Here is a 27161-nt window from a genome sequence, read left to right on the forward strand (position 1 = left end):
ATAAAATATTTTCTGTTTTCTTCAAAAAATTCTATTCTGTTGTATAGTTTTTTTTTGTATCATATTTTTTCTTTACATCAGCTACTTTTTTGAAAGCAACAGTTGTAGTAGTTTTTTTCAAAATATTTTGCACTTTTTTTAGATTTTTTTTCATGGTAATATTTTTTCTTCTGTTTCTTAAAATCTACAAAATATATATATTTTAATTAAATATGTTTATATAGTTTTTTTGTTTTCTTCTTCTTTTTGTAATTCTTTGTAATATGAATGTTTGGTTTGCAAGTATATCTTAGTAGTTAGTATATTTTTGACTTGAATCTTTTTTGTTTGTTTGTTGTTTTTGTTTTCAAGAATATTTGTGTCAAAAACTATTTTATAGTTTTTTTTCCATACACTTTTTTCATTTGTATTCTTTGCCTTTCAACTAACTATTCATAGCATTGTGTTGTGTGTTTTCTATTGGGCATCAACTTGAGCAGACTGAGTTGTCATCGTTGCTGTTTCTCAATCGAACAATGCCATGCTGGAGGTGGGCACAACTTCCAATAGTAATTGCAGGAACAAAGTTACTTTGTCTGGAATGGGGAAAAAATGAGAAGATCATTAATATTTTATTTTTCAAATAATATACATATAAATATATTCGAATATATTAATATATCTAACTTAGGTAACCTAATTCATTATTGTTAAGAAAAAAAGATAGACTTCTATGTTTTTTTTAATAATTTTTATCACTAGAGTTTTAAAAATTATTTCAAGATTTTTTATTTAAAAATTGTTTTGACCTTTCTGATTTATATAACCTCCTATATGATATGGAAAGTCAATACAGGTTCATTTTGTGACATTTCGTGTTTTCAGTGAGTAAAAAAGGGATTCAAAGAAATATGTTGTTACCCACCATGAGGATGACAAAATATATAAAAATGAGAAAATTCATGTTATGATAAGACCTTGAACATACCGAAAAATACGCGAGAAAAGGATGATTGAAATTTTCGAAATATCTAATAGTGAAGCTACCGTTATATCGGGCTATACTAAAACGGAGATGAATATAGATATTTTTTGATAGTGAGATTTGACAAACAATGATAATACAAGTTGAAAAAAGTGACCAAAATTATCAAAAATACCGCCATGGGTCAATGTTAATAATTGTTAGTGCGGAGAAGTGATGATACCGTCATGAGAACCGAAAATGCCAAATTCCAATGACCAAAATCTCAAAAAACGAATATTGGGGGATACCGTTATATGGGGATTACCCTGAATCCAAAATACCAAATTAAAGCCAATTGGATTGAAAACGTGTCAAAAATTCCCAGAATTCCGAACACTGGGGATTACCGTTACATGGAAGATACCCTGAAACTTGGATCAATAATAACTTTTGGTACGGAGATGTGCTATACAATGAAAACCTAAAACTCAAAATTACAGACAATTTGGTTTGAAAAACTGTCCAAAATACCGAATATTTTGGAGGTACCGTTATATATGGGCCACCCTCGAACGTGGGTCAATATTAAAAATTTTTAGCACGGAGATGTTAACACAATGAGAACCCAAAATACCAAAGTACAGCCAAATCGGTGTAAACCCGTGTGCAAAATCCGTAAAATTTCGAATATTGGGTGGTACCGTTATATTGAGGCTACCCTGCAACTTGTTTCAATATTAATAATTTTGGGTACGGAGATGTGCTATACAATAAGAACCAAAAATACCAAATTACAGCCAATTCGCTTGGAAAACCTGTCCAAAATCCCCAAAATACCGAATATTGGGAAGGTACCGTTATATGGGGTCTATCCTGGAACGTGGGTCAACATTAATAATTTTTGTCACGGAAATGTGTTATACATTGATAACCCAAAATATTAAATTACAGCTAATTCTGTTGGAAACCTGCCCAAAATCTACAAAATACCGAATATTGGGGGCTACCGTTATATGGGGTCTATTCTGGAACGTGGGTCAATATTAATAATATTTGTCACGGAGATGTGTTATACAATGATAACCTAAAAGACCAAATTACAGCCAATTCTGTTATCCTATGACATGCAAAATTTCGTGAAGATTGGTCCATAACTGTGGCTTACAAATTATAATGGACAGATGGTCGGACGGACACATGTCTAGATCGATTCAGCTAGTCGAGATATGGCGAGCGGTATAATGAAAGGTGGGTCTAGGACCACCCTTGGCTGCACAAAGCGATAATACTTCACAACATAGTTGTGTAGGGTGAAAAATATATATTTTTAAAAACTACGCCTGGTGCTAGACTTAAAAAATAAAATAAAAAACATTTTTAACAAATGCACGCTTTATGTTAAACTTGAGTTTTTAAAATTAATTTTAACTCCAATATTAAATTTAACTCCAAAAAAATGTTTTTTATTTATTTATTTTTTTTTTTTGAAAATCCACGCTATCCATGATATTCTGGTTAAATATTTAGTACCAACAAAAATGTTCGTGTGTTTTCAAAACTCTTCGAGTAGATTAGAAGAGCGGATTCTGAATTTGGGGTACTTGTTTTATGGGGGAATTTCTCTAACAAACGATTAAAATTGACAGGTTACATATTTTATCAGTATGCTAATTAGGCAAAGGGGGGGAAAGTGTGATAATAGATTATGTGTATTGAATTTAAATGAGAATCATTTGTTTTTATTGGGTAAACAATGTAAGATAATTATTACTCAAGAGAGCGGTAAATACATATTTGTATATTCAGGTTGATATCAATGTGTGTTACATTTCTATTGAACGACGAATGTTAATAGCTTGCATGTATATCAGAAAAGGCGGCAACCAAATCATTATGATTATAAGAAAGCGAAAAAGGTTTTTGTAATGTTTAAACTTTTATTAAAATAATAATAACGATGTTTGTCACATTTTCAGTGAATATATTAAAAATCAAATGATATGTAAACAAATGTCCGCTAACAAGACTAAAATCTTATATATATTGATACCAGTTGACTTTTAATATCTTCAATTAAAATGTGACAAACATCGACATTATCAATTTAATTTAAATGCAAATATTATGAATACAGCGTAGATATTGAATCACTTAACAAGAAAACATTTTTCATTCTCATAATCATAATGAGCTGATTTCCGCCCTTTCGAATATACATGCAAGTTATTTACATTTGTTGTTCAATAGAAATGTGACACACATGCATATCAACCTGCATAAACAAATAGATATACCACTGTTTTCAATAATAATTATCATACTTTTTATTCCCTTTCATGTAAAGACAATAAAAAATTTAAATGAGAATCTTCAATAAACAAAATCCATTATCCCATGTCCCCCCTTTTTCCTAATTAGCATACTAATAAAATATGTAACATGTCAATTTTTATCGTTTGTTAGAGAAATTTCAACCATAAAACAATTACCCCAAATTCAGTATCCGCTCTTCTAATCTACTCAAAGAGTTTTAAAACATACACTATTTTGACCAAATCGAAAAATATTAGGGGCTTTGGTGCCCCATTTACATTAAATCGGGCGAAAATATATATAGGAGCTATGTCTAAATCTGAACCGATTTTCAGGAAACTTTACACACATCATTCTAGACTCAATTCTGTACGCTATGCCAAATTTCGTGCAAATCGAAAGATATATACTTTGTTTACATTCTAACATGAACAGACGGACGGACATGCATAAATCGACTCAGAAAGTGATTCTATGCATTTTCTCAAAAGGAATCATGTGTCTACCACGTTTCCTTTTGCCTGTTACAAACGTTTCCTTTTGCCTGTTACAAATAATACCCTGTACCACGGTGTGGTGAAAGGTATAAATAGTGCCAGTGTCGATCTACAGCGGTGATTTCAAAAATGTATATAGAGGCTAGCCGAGAAGTTTCCTTTCTTTTTTCCATTTCAATATAGTCCTAAATAATTTATAATTTTTTCCTTACTCCAATTTTAATATGTAATTCTGTTTCATCATTCTCAATTTTTTGTCAACTTACTCATAAATCTCGGAGTCATGCCCAGCTTAACGAATGGTATGTAAAATATCAAACCGGCAAATATGAACAGTAGAGCATACAAATATTCAATGCGTGGCGAATCGATAATGGGTGCCACCACCAGATACATTGAGATCACCAGAACCACAATGGGAATGATAATAGGCACTTTATATGGCCTTGGATAGTTGGGTTTGGTGAAGCGCATCACAATCAGAGCCATCATGGAGCCGCCATAGAATATCCATGCAGTGAAACTGAAGAAATCGATTAATGAATCGATGGTGCCATAGAGGACCATGGCAGCGGCAATGAGAGACTGGAAGGGAAGGAGGAAAAAGAAAATTAATATATTTTTTTATTAAAATGAGCTATAAGCAAGACTTACATGGAAAATCAGACCAGGAGCTGGTGTCAAACGGCGTACATGGACATATGACAGGATATCCAGTAAATGACCCTCACGAGAAGCAGCAAAGCATAATCTGTAATGAAAGAAAAGATGATTAAATTTTTAAAGAATTTTATTATTAAACGTTCGACATACCTTCCCGCTGCAAACAATGTACCATTGGCACTGCCAAATGTACTAATCGTTACACTCAAGGGCATCAACCAGGCCATTACGCCCAATATACGATTACCAAAGGTCACAGCTACCGCTTCCGATTGTACCATTTCGGTGGGTGACATTGCCGCCAGATATGAGATATTGATCAAAGCATAGCACAGCGTTACCAACGGTATACCAATGACAATGGAACGCGGTAAATTCTTGCTTGGATTCTTAATTTCTTCGGTGACATAGTTGAGATTATTCCAACCATCGTAGGCCCACAGACCCGTGTAGAAGGCCGTTGCAATAGCTCCTACATTCGGATTGGGTCCACTAAATGCATTTGCCAGATGTTGAGTATTACCCTGGAATAATTTCCAGGCACCTCCACATATAACAATGAGTACAGCTACCAGTTTAGCGGCCGTAAATATATTTTGTACAGCCATGCCCAAATTAACGCTATAACAGTTAACAAACAAAATCATCACTGTTGAGGGGGGTGGTGTAGTGGTAGTGGTGATTTTTTTACGAGTGGGGGGAAAGAAAAAGGAGAACAAAGATTAATGGATTGCAAACATATTTTTTTTGGTTGGTGGGGGTATTTATGTTTTTAAAATTTTGAAAGGGGGAAATTTTATAGTTCCGATAGATTTTTTTTTTAATTTTTTAGGGAGTTTTTGGGGGGAGGGTTTAGTTAAGGGATATACTTACCTATTGCTACTAATGCAACCATTTTAACAACCGACATTGGTGGATCACATTCAGAGACAAATGCCTCGACGGCGTATTGTGCAAATGATAAGCAAATAATTGCCATTTGCGATGGCTTTAAGACTAACGTTGATACCCATGAGAATAAGAACGCCGGTGCTGGTCCATATGCGTCCATAAAATATGCCCATTCAGCACCAGACGATGTATTCATTGTACCCAATTCAGCATATGCCAGGGCACCTGGAAATGAGAAAAAGAAAAAAGGAGAGAAGTTAGAAATTTATTGTTGGTAGGTAAAAGGGATTTACTAGGAAATAGGGGGAACGTAAGATGGGCGATAGTTTTGTTGGCAACACTTGTTGGAATCTAAATCCAGATCCTTTTTAGTCCATAGAAGTCCGAAAAAGTCTTCTGTTCATAGGGGATTTTTAATATATAGAGAAAGTCATCAAACAATTTTTTTTATTTTTTTTTTAATCCACGCCTTGCATATTTTTGAGAAAATATTCTTTAAACCAGTGAGCGGAGCAGTATAGTCGGACGGGGCCGACCATATGACACCTTACACAACTACCACGGAACTTTTACTTTCTGCGGATATTAATTCCGAGCCTGGGCAATATCTCGCTATATTTGCACCCTCTTGACCGATTAGAGATCTACAGCACCTCTTCCATACACTGACATATTTTCCGAATATCCCAGTATTCACTACAGCCCTCTAATTACTTGTCCAGATTCCCTTCACAGTGGGTTGTGTTGTGATGTTCGTGGCATATAGATTGACTCGAAAAAAATAAGTTTTCGGTCCACTTTATCCCAATATTATTATAGGCGTTGTTCTTGACCATACCTGGATCCACAAGGAAATTTTCAAAGCGATGAGCGCTATATTTCCGTCCTCTAGTGTGGTAATGGGTTTCAGTGTAATTCCGACATCCGAGTACATACGACAATATAATTGTCATCAACATAAGGGTCAACCACTCACCTTGGATATACTATCAACTTCTCGGGTCAATATCCTTCAGGGGTAAAAATATACGCTATAGAATATACATTTTGTAATATTTCACACAAAAGTCAGGGTCCATTTGACCCGCTTAATATTGACCGATCTTTATCAAAAGAGACGTGCTTATTCTTTGGGCCGATCGCCTTCTCCATGTAAAAATTCACGATGTTTGGGTCAAAATTGCGGCCTCTGGAGCGACGAGAAAAACCCACAAAAATTAAGAAATAGGTCCATTTCATCCCCAAAATGTTAACTGATCTTTACCAAAAACAATTTACCAAACATTGGCCAGAACTCATCCTACATGCAATATTTCGTGAAGATTGGTCCATAACTGTGGCCTGAATCGTGTTTAAAAATTAAAATGGACGGACGGACTGACGGACACACATGTCTAGATCGATTCAGCTAATCGAGATATGACGAAGGTGGGCTAGGATCAATATTTCGCGGCGTTACAAACTCTTAGGGCTGCACAAAGCTATAATACCCAGTTGTGTAGGGTATAAAAATCCACACATTGTACAGCCTTTAAAAATATCTTTAAAAAATCCACGCCTTGTATAATCCTTGAAAAATATCTTTAAAAAATCCACGCCTTGTATAATCCTTGAAAAATATCTTTAAAAAATCCACGCCTTGTATAATCCTTGAAAAATATTCTTTAAAAATCCACGCCTTGTATGAGCCTTGAAAACAAATATTCTTTAAGAAATTCACGCCTTGTATAATCCTTGAAAAATATTCTTTAAAAATCCACGCCTTGTATGAGCCTTGAAAACAAATATTCTTTAAGAAATTCACGCCTTTTATGACCCTTGAAAAAATATTCTTTCAAAAATCCACGCCTTGTATGATCAGTCTACTATTGCAGTTTGCTATAATTTTACGCATAACTGTAACAATTTCAAGAAGTGTTTCATTTCCCCATATTCAGCACCCTCTCTGTTCTCACATAACTCATGAACTTGACAACAAGATCGGCGAAAAAAATTCACAAAAAATCAACACAAATCAGACTACATATACAAACTAATATATACACACCCAAAATATATGTATGTACATACATATATATTTATAATTACACATAGGATAAAGCATCTGACAAATTGTTCATTACATTACTACATGATTATAAGCGTCACCGAGAGAGAGGGAGAACTAAAGAAAAACTAATTCAATTTTTTTTATTATAATTTGCTCACGTTCCTCGGCCATCCCCACCACTAACCCAAAAAAACGAGAAGAAAAATAAAAACCAAATCAATTAGTATTCTTTGTTCCATTGTCAACGTTTTAGCATTAATACACTCACGTAGTTCCCCTATACATATACGTGTGGATGTTTTTCTTTTTAATTAACTTTCAATTTCTTTTCAATTAGCAAAGGCACATGATTTAAGAAATTATTTTATGTGTTTATTTTTCTGTTTTTTCAAAATCTATTTATCGCAAAGTACATTTGCCACAATTTTTAACCTTTCAATGTTCAATAGACAATGCCAAGTTGTAGCAAAAAATAGCAACAACTACGAAAAACATCATTATAAACAGGCAGACAAACAAACAACCAAATTCAATCCATTAATATAAATTTTTTTGTTTTTACGTTTTAGTTTTATTGGTTTGTTGAAAATGATTTGGGTATTGATCTATCCCAATATGAGTTGAAGCGTACTTAACATCTCAAATTAATTGATCGTCTACGTAAATTTTTGGTCATCATATTGTGGTGACATTTTTTTGGCTTGGGAAACGGAACAAATATTATATACTCATTATAATTGTATACTGGTTATAAATAGTCAGTTATATATTGAAGGGGAATTTACTAAAATAGATTTCTTGAACAAAATATATGTTTAAAAATAAAATCTATTTATAACGGAAATTATTTCTAAATGTGCAATATTCAATATTTGTAAAAATGTTGCATGAAATTATTGAATATGAATTTAAATTTAAAAAGTCTATTATTTCCGTATTGGAAAAGACTGTATAAATAATATTAAATAATTGTATGAGGACATTTTTAAAAGACTCATTTCTCATTTTGTCATTAGAAAAAAACAAATAAACTTTGTTAATATAAAAGGCAGTATATATGTAATGCTATGCGAAACAATATAGCTCATGACATATGAAATGACAATTCCTTTTTATCATGGACATTATGTAAAATTTTATGAGGTAAATTTTTTTAGTGTTAGTGTTGTGGTAATTAGTTAATGATTAAAGAAAATAAGGATAAGCCAAACAAACATGAGTAATGAACTATTCAACAAAAATATACCTCAATCGATTTGACATACATACTTGCCAATTCAAAAGTACTGCATTGGCTTTAAACAAGATCACGAGCAAAAAATGATCACACCATAACTTAAAAACTTTGACTATTCCAAATTTTCCCTTCTGTGTTCTTAATGTTCTCATGGAGGGCTTTCAACGCCAAATGAAATTTGTTGCCCCCAAAATCTTCTTGCAGTGTGATTTACTTCCAGCAGGTCTCCACATTAAATGGTATACAAAGATATGAATTTGTGTATTATAAGGTCATCAGTAAAGGTTTATCGCGCCATAACTCAAACAAATTACCTATATCGAATTTGACCTTCTGGGTTGTTTTGGCATATATCAACAAAAAACAAATGTCGATCCTCAAAATAGTGTTATACAGTGTAATTTTTCTAATAAAGGCCTTTCATCTATAAATACTCACAGATGCCCATATTTGTTATTTAAACTTCTGAGCTAATACGTTTTTTATACAAATTTAAGTTTCTAGCATTTTAAATCGAAGATATTTCTCTGTATAGTATTAAAAAAAATAAGTAAAGATGCGGAACTTTTTATACCCTATCCTATGAAGTGAACAATCAAAAATCGATAGATACCTTTACAGAGTCAATGTTTGACAGAAGAAATACAAATTCGAAACTACTGATATTTAGGTTCGAAAATTGGGCTAGGAACTCAAACATTCCGAAAATTAAAATTGACCTTTTTATTAACCCCAATACAAAAAAACATGGACTCTATTGAAAATGTTCTGTGATTGACTTGTAATGCTAAAATATAGTTATTTGCGAGGAAGAATATATATATATATATATATATGTGCCGCGAATTCACCCATAAGAACTATAAAAGAATGGGTTGAGGCGTCGGGTAAAAAAAAATAATACTATGAAAAAGCAACGAAAAAGAAAACAAAATCCCCTAATGTTGACGACCTGCGAATCTCCACTTGGCATGTGCGTAGTGGTACAGAACCGGGGCAGTTTTCGCTTTGGCGGATGTACTCAAGCTGTAAATCAGATGATTAGGCACTATATTATAGCTGCCATGAAACGGGGCATGAATTTGACTGCGGATTTATGGTTAACAGGAGAATAAAGATACAGGAGAGATTCCAGATTAACTCCAGCGAAGTTCTTCTACATCAGTCTCATTTGCACCCATGTAATAGACGGAAGGCATTCATCCAGTGTGTTAGACGTTCGATCGATACGAGGAGCAAATATCGATTCGGACCATTACCTTGTGGCAGCCAAGGTTCGCACTCGTCTTAATGTAGCAGCAAAGGTGCGATCTAATAATAACACGGAAACTCGATGTCGGAAAGTTGCAAACACAACAGGTAACAGAAGGCTACTCCGTTCAACTTACCCAACTGCCTCCCTACAAACTGCAGCAAAAGCAACACTTGGGTACCAAAGACCACCATCAAGAAATCCGTGGTACAATCAGGAGTGTCGTAATGCTACTTATATGAAAAACGCAGCGTATAGGACAACCCTGAAGACTGTAGCAACACTTAATGCGATAGAGAATTATCGGGAGAAAATGAGAGAGGAGAAACGAGTTTTCAGAAAAAAGAATGAAGAACAAGAAGAACGTGAGCAAATCGAGATGTACAGGAGTCAGAATGAAGTCCTGAAATTTTACCAACAATTAAAATACCAAACCGAAGGCTTTGTTGCAGGCAGGATGAAGAGATGAAGAAGGAAATCTGGTGATAGATACAGACAGCGTGCTGAGGATCTGGAAGGAGCATTTTGAAAAACTTCTGGTATGAAATAGTACCGGTGAAGAGGATACTCCAGAACCAATAAAAGATGACGTTATAAAGTGTATACCACCTAGCAAAGATGAGGTCAGAATAGCAATCAATCGGCTGAAGAATAATTAAGCAGCAGGTGCCGATGAGTTACAAGCCGAACTATTGAAGACTGGTGGTCAGATGCTGGACAGGAGCATGCACCAGCTGATTAGTACAATTTGGCTAGAGGAATGCATGCCCAATTATTGAAACTTCAGCATTCTTTACTGAGCACAAAAAAGTAGACAGGACGATATGTGCCAACTATAGAGGAATAAGTCTCCTTCCCATCGCATATAAAGTGCTATTCAGCGCGCTTGGAAATATTTTTTGAGCTAGACTTATGGAGCAACCATTCTTTAACAAGCCAACTAAGTAAGCAAATTATAAAAAAATTATATATATCAAAATTATTTACATTTCTAGAATGAGTTGATTATATATTGAATATTTTTAAGGCCTATAAAAACACGAAGAAAAATAACGTATTACAGAATAGCGACATCAGTTGCAAAATTCTATATTCAAAAAGTATATAAATTAAGGAAACATCTGGAATAATATTTGTAATTTTATACATTTAAATCAACAGGAGTCATTCTGAAATCTCGATATTTGAATCAAAACAAAAATGTTCTGCTTTCTACATATTCTTCTCTATGGATATAGCGAGAATTTCGTCAACATGATATATACATATATTTATTGTCAAAAGACAAGTGTTGTTTATACACAAACATTTCGAGATATATATTAACTGCATATATATATTCATATATATGTGTGTGTTTGTGCACAGTTCATAGTATAAAACACTTTGAACGACACGATTGGCGTTTAGCCAATTTGTCTTTTTGTTTTTCAAAAAAGAAATGAAAAAAATACATTCTCAAATGCGAGTACAAAACGACCATGTACGAGTACATGGACATGGTGGCGTTTATCATTTCATCAGCAACAGGTTATAGCCAAAAAGTTTACAAGGTATTTTGTCTGAGAGTATTATTTAGTTGATTGTTGTGGTAGTTTTTGCTTTTTGTGTTTTATACGTTCGGTTCATCATGTTTTCGTTCTTTACATTTTGTTGTTGATGTTGCTATTGAAATCTAGAGAGTCACATTTTTATTTGTAAGCATTTCGAATTAGGACAAGTAAACAAATCGGTCGGTTGATGCAGTAACGGTAGCAGCAGAATAAATAGGGTTGTCGCTGCATGTATTTGCGAGATAATGCGAAGTGTATATGAACTTTGTCATTCCGTTGAATATTCCATTGAATATTGAAAAATGACAGATAATTCTTATGGGAAAAATTTCCAAAATTCGGAACAATTTTGTAGAAAAATGTTTAAATGTTTTATATACTTTGGCATCCCTGTCTTTCTCTACAATGCATTTTCTGTGAATATATAGTATATAACTCTACAGTTACACTTGTTTGAATGCACACACCAACAAATGTATTATATGTGTGTACGCCTGACATGACCTCCATTGGGGGTTATTTACAATTCCATTTAGCCGCATACAAACGAACAAAAAAACCCCAATTGGCCAATAACAACGATACCTGTTGATTATAGCCATTCTACTTGTTGTTGATTATTGTTCGTTTGCCAACAAAACTGCTACCGTAAATGAGTCAAGGATTATGAAGGGGCGGATTGCAATTTGAACGGCTTGCATGTATTCGGATTTCATGAGTTTGTTCAGTTTTTATGTTTATTTTGTTTTTAGTTTTTTGTCTGTGTAAAATCTACTTACCCATCAGCGAGAGCACACCACAGGCTAGCCATATTATAAAGCTTACACCAACGGAACCAGTTCTAGCTAGTAGACCAGAAGGTGACACAAATATTCCAGACCCTAGAAAAAATTAAATAATGTGTTAATATTTGTATTTGAATCATGAATTAATAGAGTCATATATTTTTAAGGGTATATAATAAAATAACTGCATTTCAAATTTGTCAACACTTCAAAATATTTGTCGACACTTCAAAATATTCACTGCAGACCCCATTTATATTATTCTAAATGCTATGCTTAGTTAACCATATCCGTCAGTCTGTTTAAATCAGAATGTAGCTCGGATGTTTGGTATTGAAAATGTGGTATATTGATATATAGCGTTACTCTAAAAATTCTCTAATTTGGGCAGGTTTTTCAACCGAATTGGCTGTAATTTGGCATTATTGGTTCTCAGCAAATCTTCCTACCATCATTAATATGGATATATTTTGGCTGTATTTATTATATTGGATTCTCATGGGGTAGAAAATCTTCCAGCGGAAAACTATCCATTTTGACATAAGTTTCTGGGTATATTCAGTACAGTGGGGCACGTCTTTCAACTAAATTGGCCATAGTTTCATACTTTAGGTTTCAGTGGCGGTGAAATCTTCGTACAAAGAATTTACCTTGGCAAGTCTTCCTTGTTGTGGAGGGTTTGACACGGCCGTTCGACATGTAAGTAGGTCAATTTAATGTCTAATTTAATTTCAACCTATTACTTCCTAAGAATGTATTTTTAAAATTTTTAGGGAACATTTCAAAAACCGGTTAATTCTGAGCGAAGCCAATAATGCTAGTTGGTATTTTGAGATTCGGATTTTTCAGTGATGAGCAATCATACCCGTCGTCAAAAATAAGGATAAGGATTACAAAAAAACAACAACGTCTTTATCATAGTTTATGCTTTATAGGGAAAACCTGTGGACTTCTATAAGGAAATTATTACTTTTGTTTATCTATAAGAAGGCCAGTGTAAGGGCACGTTAAGTAGTCCTTCTGGTATCCTTTATATACACCTCTATAGGAACCTTAGGGAAAATGATTTGCCATTTTTTTCTTACCTACAATAATACCACAAATATCTACGGTTCTCTGTATTAAAATCTTAGGGCTTCTACATTTGTATTATCTGCGGGTGATAATATAAATATAGATCCTTGTTTCGACAGTGAACCTATATAAAGGTGTCATTCTATTCGAACAGCTACGACTACGATAATTATTTCCACGACTGCGAAGTAACAATCCAAATCGAATCAAGTTCGAAGAAGTTCCAAGGAAGATAAAGAGGTATCTTCTATTTTACTAATGAAATTGTATCGCAGGTGGGATTGTGATATTGATTCCTCATTCCATGACTGTGAGGTATACAGTTCAAATCGAACCCAACCTTAAGCGACCAACGACTGTCACCTCGATAAACAGTTTAAAAAGTTTAGGGCTGCTACAACAACTTAGAGCGAAAAACCATTGTATTTTCTATGTCTGACTCAAAGAAAGGCTCTTAGAAAATAAAATGTTCGTAATATACCCGCCTAGTTTTAACAATGTTGTGCTATTTTTTTCCATTTCAACGTGCTGCTATTTGAGACTACGGATTGTCAATCGGTTCAAAGTCTCATTTAAGACAATATAAATCTACTCTCTGCTATCATGTCTGATTTTATGATATTTGGATAAGAAATATGAGGTCGATAGAAGTTACACTGCGGCCTCGGCAACTTACAGGCATTCCTCGAGACAAATACCCTACCGTGTTCTTCCTAAAGGTTGAAGTTCCTTCCATGCGTTAAAGCATATCCAGATCAAAATTTCGTGGCGTTTGAATAATTAGTTCGATCGGAGGGACTGAGTCATATGATTGGATTGATTTATCTTATGATGAGATGATTATATATATATATATATATATATATTAAAATTGTTTCGGCCAATACAAAACAACACGTGTTTTTGGTATGCCCACTAAAAATCAATGTTTTCTTAAAAAATACATTTGGCCTTGACAACAGTTTACTTTTGCCGTATTCTTTTTCTAGTAAGAACTTTGTGTCGTAAAGAAAACATGATATATATGGAAAATAACTAAATTTTAGAGACGCCACACTTATTAACGCATAAGTTTGTCATCAAAATAACGATACGTGTGTATTTCATACGCCCCTGTACCCTACGTCAATGCTGCGTATGATTGCTATGATTATGGTTTCGATCTCTCTTCTTCCACTCTCATACAAAATATATGAGAGATCTTCATTTTGGGAAAGATATTCTAAAATAGTGTCTCTCTCTATTTCTTTATTCTCACGAGAGAGAGAGAGAGTTTTTATGATAAACATTAATCACATTTTCGTATATCTATATATATACATAAATACGAACAATTGGGCCATAACATTAGCATGAGAAAATAATCATCCTCGTGATTTTTTCGTTTTATTTATATAAATATACATTTTTATACATATATATTTTGTATACGTAAAGTATAGTTTATATATGTTGGCATATATGCATTATTTTTTTATTTATTGCTTTTTATTTTCTTTCTATTTTGTATACAGTAGAAACATTGAAAACAAAAACAACAACTGGAAACATATATGCGTGGGAAATCAACAAAAAATCGTCGTTGTGTGTTTTCGTGTCCAAAAGTCATGTGAGAAAATGCGAAAAATATTTATAATTTTTTTATGGATTTTCCAAAAAAATCAACCTTGATAGGCAATAAGAAGAAACCTTGATGTTGACAAATATTATAATTTCAATTTTTTGAAAATATATTTTAAATATTGGTACTGTCTATGTAATTAAAAATACAGATTATTTCTATTTGTTAAGCGTTTTTTTGGCAACAAATTACACGGCATGCCCTACAATCATTTATATGAAATTAGGATGATGTTATGACGGAAATATATGATCATGTTTTCTAATGAAAAAGTGTTCTAATAAAAACATAGTACAGAAATTAAATTTTACTTTGCATGTATATTTCGGCATGCTATTAAAATTGTTCTTGGTATATGGAATTTCGATCTAAAGAAATTATTATTAAATACATCAATAAATTATGTCTTAATATCTTCCAACTGTCTGCACATTTTACTTTGTAATTAAAGTATAGACCACAGCCATGGACCAATCGTCATGAAATACTGGCTAGGGTATGTTTCTGAGCAAGAATGAAGCTTCAGCACTTAAATGAAACAATGTATCACGTGTATGTATGCATTTAGATTAGGTTCTGGCCAAAGAAGACCGGTTAATATTTAGTGTATGAACGAATAAACCAAAATACTAAGGCCCGAACATCTCGAAATTACATGAGGAAGGGGACCTGGCAATAGCGGCTTTGATGATCCGTCAATATTTACAGGGTCAAATAGATGAAGACCTTTGTGTGAAAAATGAAAACCTCTTTACATAATTAGCATTTGAATTAATATATTGCTCCACTCACTGGTTTAATTATTTTTTTAGTTCAAGTCTCTAAGTAAAAGTATTCCACCCGAAATACCTTCTCTGTCTCGGCATATATCTTAACTAATTATTATATATAGTACATATATATTTATTATATTTAATTATTATACACTAATATCTAAATATTATAATTATTTTATTTCATTTACTTACCTATCATAGTTCCGACAATTAAAGCCACCCCACTGAAGAGTCCCACCCGTCTCTGGAGGTGAACAGCGTCGTTCGGCGCTGAGCCCTTCCTCTCCAACGACTTCCGCATCCCCCCGGTCCCTGATGAGTCGGTCTCTGTCGCTTCGGGCCCTTCTGGCCCAATAGAACCGTTGGTACACGCTGTCCCCCCATTGAGCGCTGCTTTATTTGGCACACTTTGTCCTGGAAGAAGATGAAGAAAAAAGAGTAAATTAAATAATTAAACACATTAATTGTATTGATCAGTATACAGTTACATACATATGTATGTAAATATTTAGATATGTACATACATTTTTAATATAATTTAATATGTTTCGAATTTTTATTTTAGTTCATTTAATGCTTCTTCAATCATTTCTACAATATTAAATTATTTATTTTATTCGAATTATTACACTGTACAGCAATACAATAATGAACCAATCGGGACCGCCAAAATCTGAATTATTGGGCTATAAATTATTAGCTAAGATTTTTGTTTAAATCTGGTTTTAAGTTTTACGACTTGACGTGGACTGTCAAATAATATGTGCTGCTTATCACGCGAACTACTCGAAATATTGATTTTCACTTTTCAGCAATGATTTATTTGCCCCTTTATAATATCTTCAACATTTGCTTTGCGATTAAATCCAAAAAATCAACAACATCTTACTCAAAATTACACATTTATCAAAATATTTATTCGACCAACAACATATGGCAGGAAGATAGTCAATGGAAAACAAACAACTCTTCTTAAAACTCTGTCTGGATTTGATGAAATCAACATGTACAGGTTAAAACTCAAAATCTTAATTATAGTATTAAACACTTATATTTTCGTTAGAATAAAAAAAAAATATTATCAGAACCCCTTTTAAAAAAAAACATTACGCGTCTTTAAAATATTTAAAATAAACGGGGTTTTCGAAAGCGTATTCGTTCTAAGGACAACATTCGACAAAAAAGGTATGTGAAGATTGGTATTTTTGAATGAATTTGCCTTTGGAGGACAAGATATTAATCCTAATATCTACAATAATATCTTCAAATCCTAAAAATCACTTTGTTGTCTTACTTTAATATACACACTTTTTAAAGTCTTTTTTATTAATATTATATTTCGATAGTGGAACTATGTCACGATATCTCGACCGACATTATTGAGTTTTTAAATATTTTCATATTCAATCGAAAATTGTAATTCGACTACTAAATTTGTAATTCTTCACAAAATTACATCAAAATTACATATCAAAATAACACATTTAAATTTCGAAGTATTTAAATAAATTTATTTGCAATAAAAAACATTTCATTTAATATTATAATAATTTCCATTTTGTTAGAATGTTTATATAATGAAAACATTTCAATTCAATTTATTTTAATATATGAAAATCTAAACCAAAGAACCATGAACGATTCCAAAAATAACAGCTTATGATTTACTTCAAATTATATTTCCAATGGTATTGTTATAATTTCAAATCAATTATTTTGGATTTAAAACAGAATAATTTGTATTTGATTTGAAATAAGTAAAATTACAAATAATACATATTGAATCAAATATGTATTTTTTTAAAGATATATTTGTAAAACATTTGAAAAATATGATTTTTTAATTGGAAATATTGTATTGTTATAAATTCAAATCAATTAATTTGAATTTAAAATAGAATAATTTGTATTTGATGTGAAATAAGTAAACTTACAAATAGTACATATTGAATCAAATATGTATTTTTTTAAATATATTCTTTTAATATATATATATATATATATATATATATATATATATATATATCGCAAAATGTTTAATTTGGACAATTGTATTCATGGAATGAAATATTTTAAATTTCAAATGTAATTCTTTGAATCACAAAGATGCATTTGAATTTTGAAAAAATACAAAAGGAAAATAATAATTTACAAATCTGAATCGCTAAATAAAACCGAAATGTTTTGAATTACAAATGTAATTTGTGAATAAAAATTTAAATATTCAAAATGACAACAGATGTAGTTCGAACAACATGAAAATGTGCAGAATTTATATCAGAGTTTCTTAAAATCCCAATAAAAAAATTCCAGAATTTTGAATTATATCTAAAGATGGCGTAGAAATTCAAGAAAATTTCCTGAAAATACCGAATTAAATTTGATACAAGAAATTTTGGATAGAACCGATATATGAGGTATATATCAAAATTAGGATTCAAATCAATAAATGATTGTAAAGAAGTGTTTCCTTAATAAATTCTGTGAGACCTATAAGTAGTTGAAATATTTTTTACTAAAAAAATCGTCGAAACTTTCAGCGAATTCCATTGATGCTTGAATATATTGATTGCAAAGAAGTATATACCAAACAATAAAATCCAAATCCATAAGAATTTTCCCTAAATAAATTCTGTGGGACTTTCAACGTGTGAGAGATATGAAAAAATTTAGACCCATATGTAATAAAATAGTAGAAAAGTTTTTTTACTAAAACAATTCGTCGGAACTTTCAGCGAATTCCATTGATGATTCAATATACCCAAAATTGGGCAGTACTGCTATGTGGGAGTTATGCGAAAAAGTATAACTTTTAGGAAAACAATTTTGTATGGTTAAAATTTAAAAAAATTGTACAATTGTAACCATTTAAGTTAAAAATGCGCTCCTATGTTAAAAGATGGACACACCTATGGATAGTTTTTGTTCGGGGTTACGCTCGTTTTTTCGCAAATTACAAATTTGCAGCCAATTGGTTTGGAAAAATTATTTCAAACAAATTGAAACTGGATGTTTCTGTTATACGAGGGGCTATAGTAAATTATTTATTATTATCACACTTTTTCTGTTTTGAATATATGGTGAGGGATTTCGAACGATTGAAGGATGAAGATTTTAACATGCTAATTTTATCCAAAAATCGAATTCAAAGTTTCTGTATGTGCTTAGTATATTAGTTTTATAACAATATGGGTTTCCATTAGATATTTTTTTAATCTAAACAATTATGGCGCAAGGGTATTACAAGTTTACGTAGCCCTGAAAGTTTGTAACTTCTTAATAACTGAGAAAGATCATCGCATGAAATGTACGTTGTCCTTATTCAAGATCGATATTATAAATATAAAAATTTATGACTATAACGAGACCTTTGACACTTCAATTTAAGATTTTGAAAAATTGATTTAATCGAATTGTGCAATGAACAGCTCACTTATGTCCCGAACTTCAGGAATTTCCTGGTAGGGAAGGGGCCAACGAATGAGCATGTTAGTTTTAATTTAGATTGGTCTACATTTAGCGGGTTAAATGGACTTAGACTTTTACTATTTGTGTGACAAAATTACAAAAATTCTTTATATGACACTTTTTTTTAATCCGGAAAGACATAAGAAGAAGTTGCTAAAGTGTCTAAGAAGTGTTGTTAGCCTTAAAATTGAAATAAATTATATTGTTGTAAGTACCCGGATATGGTAGGTATTCTAAAACGTTTACATGTGCTGACATATTGTGATATTTTTTAGTAGTGTTATTAACACACCAGAGAGTGTATATTTTGTAAAACTAGGCCCAGACATGGGATTTGACTTTGCCGAAAAGTCCACTGGTAGTTGTCTAGTGTATAACAGGATCGGCCATCTTACTGCTTTATAAATACATTCGAAATTTGGCCACCATTAAGAATTGCTGGTATTTTCGGAATCTCAAAATGTTAAGTATGAAATAAGCTGCTTTACTGCATTTTCAAGCATTCATATAACGTAATTTTCTAAAATCTTTTGATTTTATGCAATTTTTATTATAAATTTCCTAAGAATCCCATAGAACATAAAATTTTTTTAACCCCTTTAAAAGCATGGGGGTAATACGTGCGCGATTCATTAATACAATACGGTGAGATGAATGCAAATTTATTTAAGAAGTTATTACTCGCTTATGCGGAACACACCAACGTAACTATGACGTATTTTTTCAAAGTTATGATTATACAAGACACCATACAATAATCTCTGTATTTGGACACTCTGAATTCCCAATGGATAGGTCGTCATCCCTTATATATCGCATACTTGGCGCCCAATTACATATATACATATACATATATTTTTCTCTCTGCCTCACGCTCTCTCTCCCTCTTCATTCAAAAGCATGCTTTACAATGGCATTCAGTTTTCCTGTCACGATTAAAGTCTTTAATGATTTTAGCTAATTTGATACAAGTTACTCATAATGATTATTGAGGTTATATTTATAAATCTGACGGATTATTCATGTTCTAAGAAACATAGTACCGAATTTTCATATTTATTTTTTTGCCTTTATTATGGTTTTTGTTTTAATTTTGTATATATTTTAAATTTGTAATATATAAATAACAACAATATTATTATTTACGTTTGTCGGATTTTTTGTTTGACTATAACTTTGTATATTGATATATATTTTTATTGAAATTTCTTTAATTTATAATATGATTCATTTCTTATTAATTATAAGAAAAAATTTTGTGTTTTATTTTAATTTTATTTATTTTTTTATTATTTATATTTGTGTAAGAGGTTTTGATGTTATAAATCACAGTGGCATTTTTATTATTTATTATATTTTTAATCAAATGTTTTTGATATTATGAATCACAGAGGTATTTTTTTATTATACACTATATTATTATATTATTATTTCTTTTTAATATTTATTAATTATTTTAGGCGTATTTTCATGTGATTGAAGGAAGCATTATTTTGGAACACTTTTTTATACATAAAAATATGTATATTATACATAAAAATATATTTATTAAATAAAACAAATTAGAAAAAAATTATATTTGTGGTTTTTAATTTATATTTTTTTCAATTTTTTAATTCTTTTAGAGGGATTTTGTTTATTTATTATTATTTGATTGATGAAGCATTGTTTTAAAACGAGAAGAAAATATTTTTTTAGAATAAATGTACAAATATTTCAAATTTATTTAGAGGTGTTAAAAAAATCATTTTAATGTTTTTTTATAATAAAATTCACATTTTATAAAAAAAAAAAATATTTAATTATTATTATAATAAAAGCTAAATAGGTTTTTTTAATTTTTTTCAATTTATTAATTATTTTAGACCGACTTTTTTTATTTTTCATTATTATTTGATTGAAGAAGCATTGTCTGGAACAAATTTTTTGTGAAAAATATTCAATTTATTTTTGATAAAAATTTCAAGTATTTCAATTTTTTTAAAAAAAAATCTAAAATTCACATTTTAAAATAAAAAAAATTGTTAATAATTTTTTTAATATCGCACACACACACCTCTATTATCTGTTGAATTATGTTTGCATGCGTTTTTTGGCAAGCAAAATAGTTGGGAAATTTTATCGCGCATGGCATGGACGGATTACAAATTTTACAAATTATTTCGCCGCAAATATTCACGAAAATATTAGGCGAGCAAACGAACAATGGTCTCTGAAAGCTATGAATAAACTGTTTTTCCGATTTTTCACACGCCAATGACTGAGCTGACAAAATCGTCTATGATGTTAGATACTTTTTGTTGTTGTTGCTGTTGGTTCTCTTATCTCTTCTGCACAGGAGTTTTTCTTCTCGGAGAATTTTTCACAAACAGCACTCACACTAACACACAATTTGGGGGAAAATTGTTTCTCTATTTTTCCGCTCGATTCTATTTAGTGGCGGTGTTCTACCCTCTCACTTAGTGTGTGTATGTATGTGTGTTTTTTACAGACAAATTGGTAAATGTATTTGGTTAGAAAGCAAACTTGGCCTATTCTCACAGACACACGGAAAACGCCAAGAGCTATAACAACAAAAACACATGTAAAGCGGGATGATGGGTTGGTTGATTCGTTTGCTTGCTTGTTTTATGGCTAACTGGCTGGCTGATGACGACAATGACGTTGCCTCAGACAAAATGAAAATTCTTTTGACTTTTCTCGTTGTTGTTACTTTTTTTGCTTTTGCTTTATTTGCTTGTAGGCGTCAGTTTATATTTTCTTTTTACGGGGGAGAATAGCAGGGTGATGCCATCACATAGATAATTTAGTCAGTAAAGGAAAATGTGTTTTTTCGTTCCGTTTCAATTTATTGTTTTTGTAAAGAGAAAAAGCTTTAATTTTGTGAAAAATTCAAGTCTTTTTTTTATAATAATCACACTCGCAATATTGAAGTATTTTCATTTTTCGAAAAAATTCTTTTTCCGTTTTTAAGCACTTTTTTTGTTAAAGAATTTTCGTTCGTTTATTTTTTTGCAAAGGCGCGTGTTATCAAATATTTTTTATATGAGTTATTTTGTCTATTTTTGTAGCAGAAAAAAATTGTTGTTCCTTTTTTAAATTTCGTTTTTCTTTTTTAATAAATACGACGACTTTGTGTGGCCAGTAATATTGAAAACATATGGGAAAGTTTTAGGGCAAAGAATTTTAAAAAATTTTGCCATTTATGGACTAATTTTTTCCAAGTTTTTTTCTGCGCGACTGTAAAGATTTTTTTAACTTTATTTTTTTAAAATTTTATTTTATTATTTTTTCATCAGATATTTCAAGATGGGTAGTAGGTAGTTTGTCCGATACACCAAGAATTCGCTTCAATATCTGTTCGACAACTGAATGTGTTAATTTATAATAATTGCCTTCAAATACTCAACTGAAGAAATTCCTCCTTCATTTAGATTTCAATTTTTTGTCTTCGTCTTTTTCGTTTATTTTCTGTTTAGCGTAGATTTTTTTCTGTTCTTGTGGTATTTTTTTATTTCATTTTTTCATTTGCAATTTATTTCTTATTCTTTATTATTACTGTTTTCTGTTGTGTTTGCAAGATTCTCTGTGGCGGTGGACCACATTGACTCAATGTATTGTTAACCAATATCCACTCAATTTAGCCGAATGATTTTTGAGCGAAAAATTCAAAATAAACAGAAATTGAAAAAAAAAACAAATTCAATCATTTTGCGGTGTGTACATGATTTTCATACCGTACATCCAGTGAGTGGGTAATTGTCAATATGACGTAGTTTTCGGGAGAATGGCATAAATTTTAGAAGGTTTTTTTTTTGAATGCAGGCTACTCAATAAATTACCAGTCATCAAAAATTTGACAATTAGTTATTATTTGCAAAATAATTTTTGGTTACCATATAATTTCAGACATGTGATATAATTTCAATAATTTGTGTTGTTGTTCTTTTTTCAGTACAGCTAACCTGAGTCGTTCTTAACTCACACGTGCTGCAATATTTATTATTGAGTTAATTTTTATTGAACTTTATCAATGAATTTGTCTTTATAGACAATTTAATTGAGTTGGAATTTTCTTCGTTATGAATTTGCGTTCGAGAAGTCATCCGGAAAAAATAAATATAGTATATTGACGTTATGGTCAATTTTAGAATTATAAAAAAACAATATAAATTGTAATTTTGTTGAAATCCATATTGAAACAATTAAAAATGCATTTTGAAGATTTGAATCGGTTAGATTAGTCGTTGATCAGTTTGGAATTCTCGGAAAAAGTGGAAGTCAAAAATATGGAGTTAAAAATTTGGGTATTATTTAAAAATATATATATTTTTTAATGTAAAGCCCTATTAGCCAGATAGTTCTCGAAAATGTGCATGTACATTGGTAAACATGGAAAATATGTTTGAATAATAAATATCCAACGTTTAAAATAGTATTTCTACCGGGCCATACTTTGTATACCCACTACAAAATTACCGACGATTTTGTTGTATATTCCGGCTTCGACTTCAAAATACAAGAAAATGCACAGTGCCGTTATATGGAGGCTATGTTATGATATTGACTCATATTCTTCATTGTATTGAGGGACTATGATCTATTAATTTGAAATCCGAAATGTCATCTTACCATCACATCGGTTGGCGGCTATTTCTTTCAAAATACTTACAATGTTACGATGTGAAATCTTAGGACCAATTCTGATAATCATACGATATTTATAATTTATTTTATACAATTCGCCACATTGAGGTACAGGGCATTATGTATTTGTGCATGTGCATGTATGTAACATGCAAAAGGAAACGAGATAGACTCATGGTTCCTTTTTGAGAATATGCATAGAATGACTTTCTGAGTACTCCCCAATTTTCGGTATTTTGGGGTTCTTTAGCGCATTTTAAACTGAATTCGCTAAAATTTGTTACAATGTGTTCTTATTGGGTACAAAATTTCTGCACTAAAAATTATAAATATATGTCCTATTTTTCTGGTAGCCCCCATATAACGGTACCCTCAATTTTAATTTTATGGGCGGTTTGGCACCATTTTTCGCCCGAATAGGCTGTAATTTAGTTCTTGTTTTAGTTCTTATTGGGTAGTAAATCACTCATTAAAAAATTATAAATATAGTTTTTTTTCTGGTAGCCCTCTTATAAGAGTATCTCCCAATTTTCGGTATTTTGAGGTTCTTGAGCCCGTTTTCAAACCAAATCTTCCTCCCAAAAATTTTTAAATCACCCAAATCTCCCTCCCACAATTTTTTTATAACCCTTTTATACCCTTTACCACACTGTGATACAGGGTTTTATTTCTTTGTGCATATGTTTGTTATATGGTTCTTTTGAGAATAAGCATACAATCACTTTCTGAGTCGATTTATGCATGTCAGTCTGTCAGTCCATGTATTTTTGTGAGCAAAGTACAGGTCGCATTTATTATCTGATTTGGATAAAATTTGGCCCAGGTCACTTGTTTGGCCCAGGTCACTTGTTTGATCGAACCCTATTGAAATTGGAGGTAAACAGTTCAGAGTTAGATATAGCTACCATATATAGTTGGTGACCAAACTCCCAATATTGGTCCGATTGAGGCAAAATATTGCACGGCATACTGAATTTGGTCCAGCTTGATGTTTGCGAAGTTTTGTTGGAATCGCTTCAGATTTAGATATTGCTCCCACATATAGTTTCGTCCGCTTTTATGTAAATAGAACACCACACCGCCAATATTTGCCAGATTGAGACAAAAGTTAGCATAGCGTACTGAATTAGGAATCCGTTTAGATTTATATATAATTCTTATACATAGTTTTTACCGATTTTAGGTAAATGGTGAAGGGTATCATATAGTCGGCCCGTCCGACTTTTGAATTTTCCTTACTCTTTTTAAATTGTTATGTGTAATTCACCAGGATTGCGGAATATCAAATTACTGCCACTTCGGTGGGAAAATCTGGCTAAAATCTTAAAAATGCCAAACAAAATTGGTCTCGACCAAGACTCGACCTGTTGTGTAGAAATATGATTTCGCTCTTTAATAACCCAGAATAACAAATTATAGACACTTCGCTGAAAAAATCCGCTAAAAATTTTAAAATACAAGTAAATCCGTTTATATGAGGTCTTTATATTTGTCGGTTTTGCTGGTCGCTCTAGAAACCACAATTACGAGGAGAGGCGACTGGCTATAGAAGCATCACAGTTTCAATGAAAATCGGTCAATATTTAGCGGGACAAATGGACCCAGACTTTTGTGTGAAAATGACAAAATGTGTATTATGTGGCGAATGTATTTAATCCTGAAAGATATGGACCCCAGAAGTTGACTACAGGTTGACCTTTAAATTGATACCAAATTATATTGTTGTATGTACTCGGATGTGGAAGTTATACGTAAATGTTAACACATATCTACATATTCTGATTACCATTACCACACTAGATAGCATGTATTTCGCGCTTGTCGATTTGAAATTTTACACGATATTGCGGTTCTGGTCAAGAACGACGCCTATAATTTTCGGAGCTGATCGATTGATATTTAGGGATTGAAATAGTCCAAATACTTAATTTGTCCAAATACTTTCAAGTCGTTCTATAGGCCACAATAATAAGACGAACATTACAACACATCACATGGGGAAGCAATTCTGGCTAACTAATTAGAATGGCTCTTTTGATGGTCAATATTCAGTTAAAACAACCAAGATCTTTTTGTGTAAAATGATAAAAAAATGCATCTTAGGCGTAAATGTTCACCCCGGAAAAATATTCCGAAAATATGCCAGGGTATGAAATAATTAGCAAAATATTATTCAGGCCCGAAATATAGATCCGCAGAGAGTTAGAATTCCGTTGTAATTGTGTAGAGTATCATATGGTCGGTTTTATAGGATATCATATGGTCGGTCGGTAATTAATACCAAAAAAGAAAAGGCATTTTTAGGTAGACCTATATATACACCGCACATAGTTGTATACGATTCAGCCATCCAGAACCCTTTATACCAAATTTCAGCCCCATCGGTTGGAAAATGGGTCTAAAGTTTCAAAATACCGAAGATGGGATGGTATTATTCTATGGGAGCTATGTCAAACCATAAACTGACATTGATCATTTTTGGTAGCCAGATTTGAAACCCGATTACAACGAATTACCACAATATAAAATAACATGGGCCAATATTGATAATTTTTCTTAGTGAAAAGTGCATCCAAAATACCAACCGTAGCAAAATACGGCTAATTCCAATAATTGGGCATACGCTTATATAGGAGCTATATCAGAAAGTGGGCCGATATACCCCCATTTGCAATACCAACCATCCTTTGCCAGTGCAAAAATGTCATCTATATCTCAAATGTTAATATTTTTTATCTTGACTTCATAGAATTTTATTCTGATCAAGAATATACATATGTATATACTTATTGGGGATAACGGTGAATATTTCGATTTGTTGCAAACGGAATGACAAACTTATGGTAGCGGGTATAAAAATCATCTTTATTTTAAAATTTCGGGACGTTCGATTTTCTCATTTGTTTCCGTTATGTTTGCACACATGTCTGTTATATATGAAGGTCATATCAGTCATTTGGATTCTGACAGATAAAAACGATAGTTATGTTTTGGCGGGCTCTTCGATTTTTTTTTATAATTCGAAAAAAATGATCAAAGAAACTGTATTAATTTGGTGAGGAAAATTAAATGAATTTTTGACATATTACTGTGGTGTCGACTATGAGCAAATTTAATTGTGCTATAACCGGTTTAAACAAGGTCGTATGGTCAATAGGGAATGCTACCTGGAAGTTATGCGCCGTTTGATCGATGTAATTCGTCAGAAACGAACAGAATCTTCGAGAACCAATTATGAGGTTCACACTTCGAAACGTGTGTGTATATTTTGGGTCAAATATTAAAACGAATTTTGTCCAAAGATACTTCTGGTCTAATATCAATATTCGCGTGAGACAAATTTTTGATCACATCAAACCCGGGTTGCACCAATTCCGTTGGAAAATTC

The 27161-nt window shown here is 31.8% G+C and overlaps 1 protein-coding gene across 1 annotated transcript; it reads right to left on the minus strand.

The window, feature by feature from the left end:
• Positions 1 to 419: 419 nt before the first annotated feature.
• Positions 420 to 21386, minus strand: LOC133334823 (b(0,+)-type amino acid transporter 1-like). Its single transcript, XM_061543138.1, has 8 exons — positions 21183 to 21386; positions 15851 to 16072; positions 12182 to 12283; positions 5293 to 5535; positions 4570 to 5068; positions 4411 to 4507; positions 4023 to 4341; positions 420 to 575 (listed from the first exon to the last, which is right to left on the minus strand). Exons 1-8 carry the CDS (start codon positions 21253 to 21255, stop codon positions 505 to 507), a joined length of 1626 nt encoding a protein of 541 aa, XP_061399122.1. The 5' UTR covers positions 21256 to 21386; the 3' UTR covers positions 420 to 504.
• Positions 21387 to 27161: the final 5775 nt, after the last annotated feature.

Source organism: Musca vetustissima, unplaced genomic scaffold, assembly GCF_032173495.1.
Source record: "Musca vetustissima isolate MV318-11 ecotype Yass unplaced genomic scaffold, APGP_CSIRO_Mvet_v1 utg29627, whole genome shotgun sequence".
NCBI classification, from domain to species: domain Eukaryota; kingdom Metazoa; phylum Arthropoda; class Insecta; order Diptera; family Muscidae; genus Musca; species Musca vetustissima.

Bases quoted from the DNA above. Each gene is read 5' to 3' on its own strand.
- LOC133334823 (XM_061543138.1), bottom strand. From the start codon at position 21,255: ATGCGCGATAAAATTTCCCAACTATTTTGCTTGCCAAAAAACGCATGC. The intron at 5,069-5,292 runs GTAAGTATATCC...CCCCCTCAACAG, and splicing joins GGTTGCATTAGTAGCAATAG to TGATGATTTTGTTTGTTAAC. The intron at 4,508-4,569 runs GTATGTCGAACG...CTTTCATTACAG, and splicing joins ACATTGTTTGCAGCGGGAAG to ATTATGCTTTGCTGCTTCTC.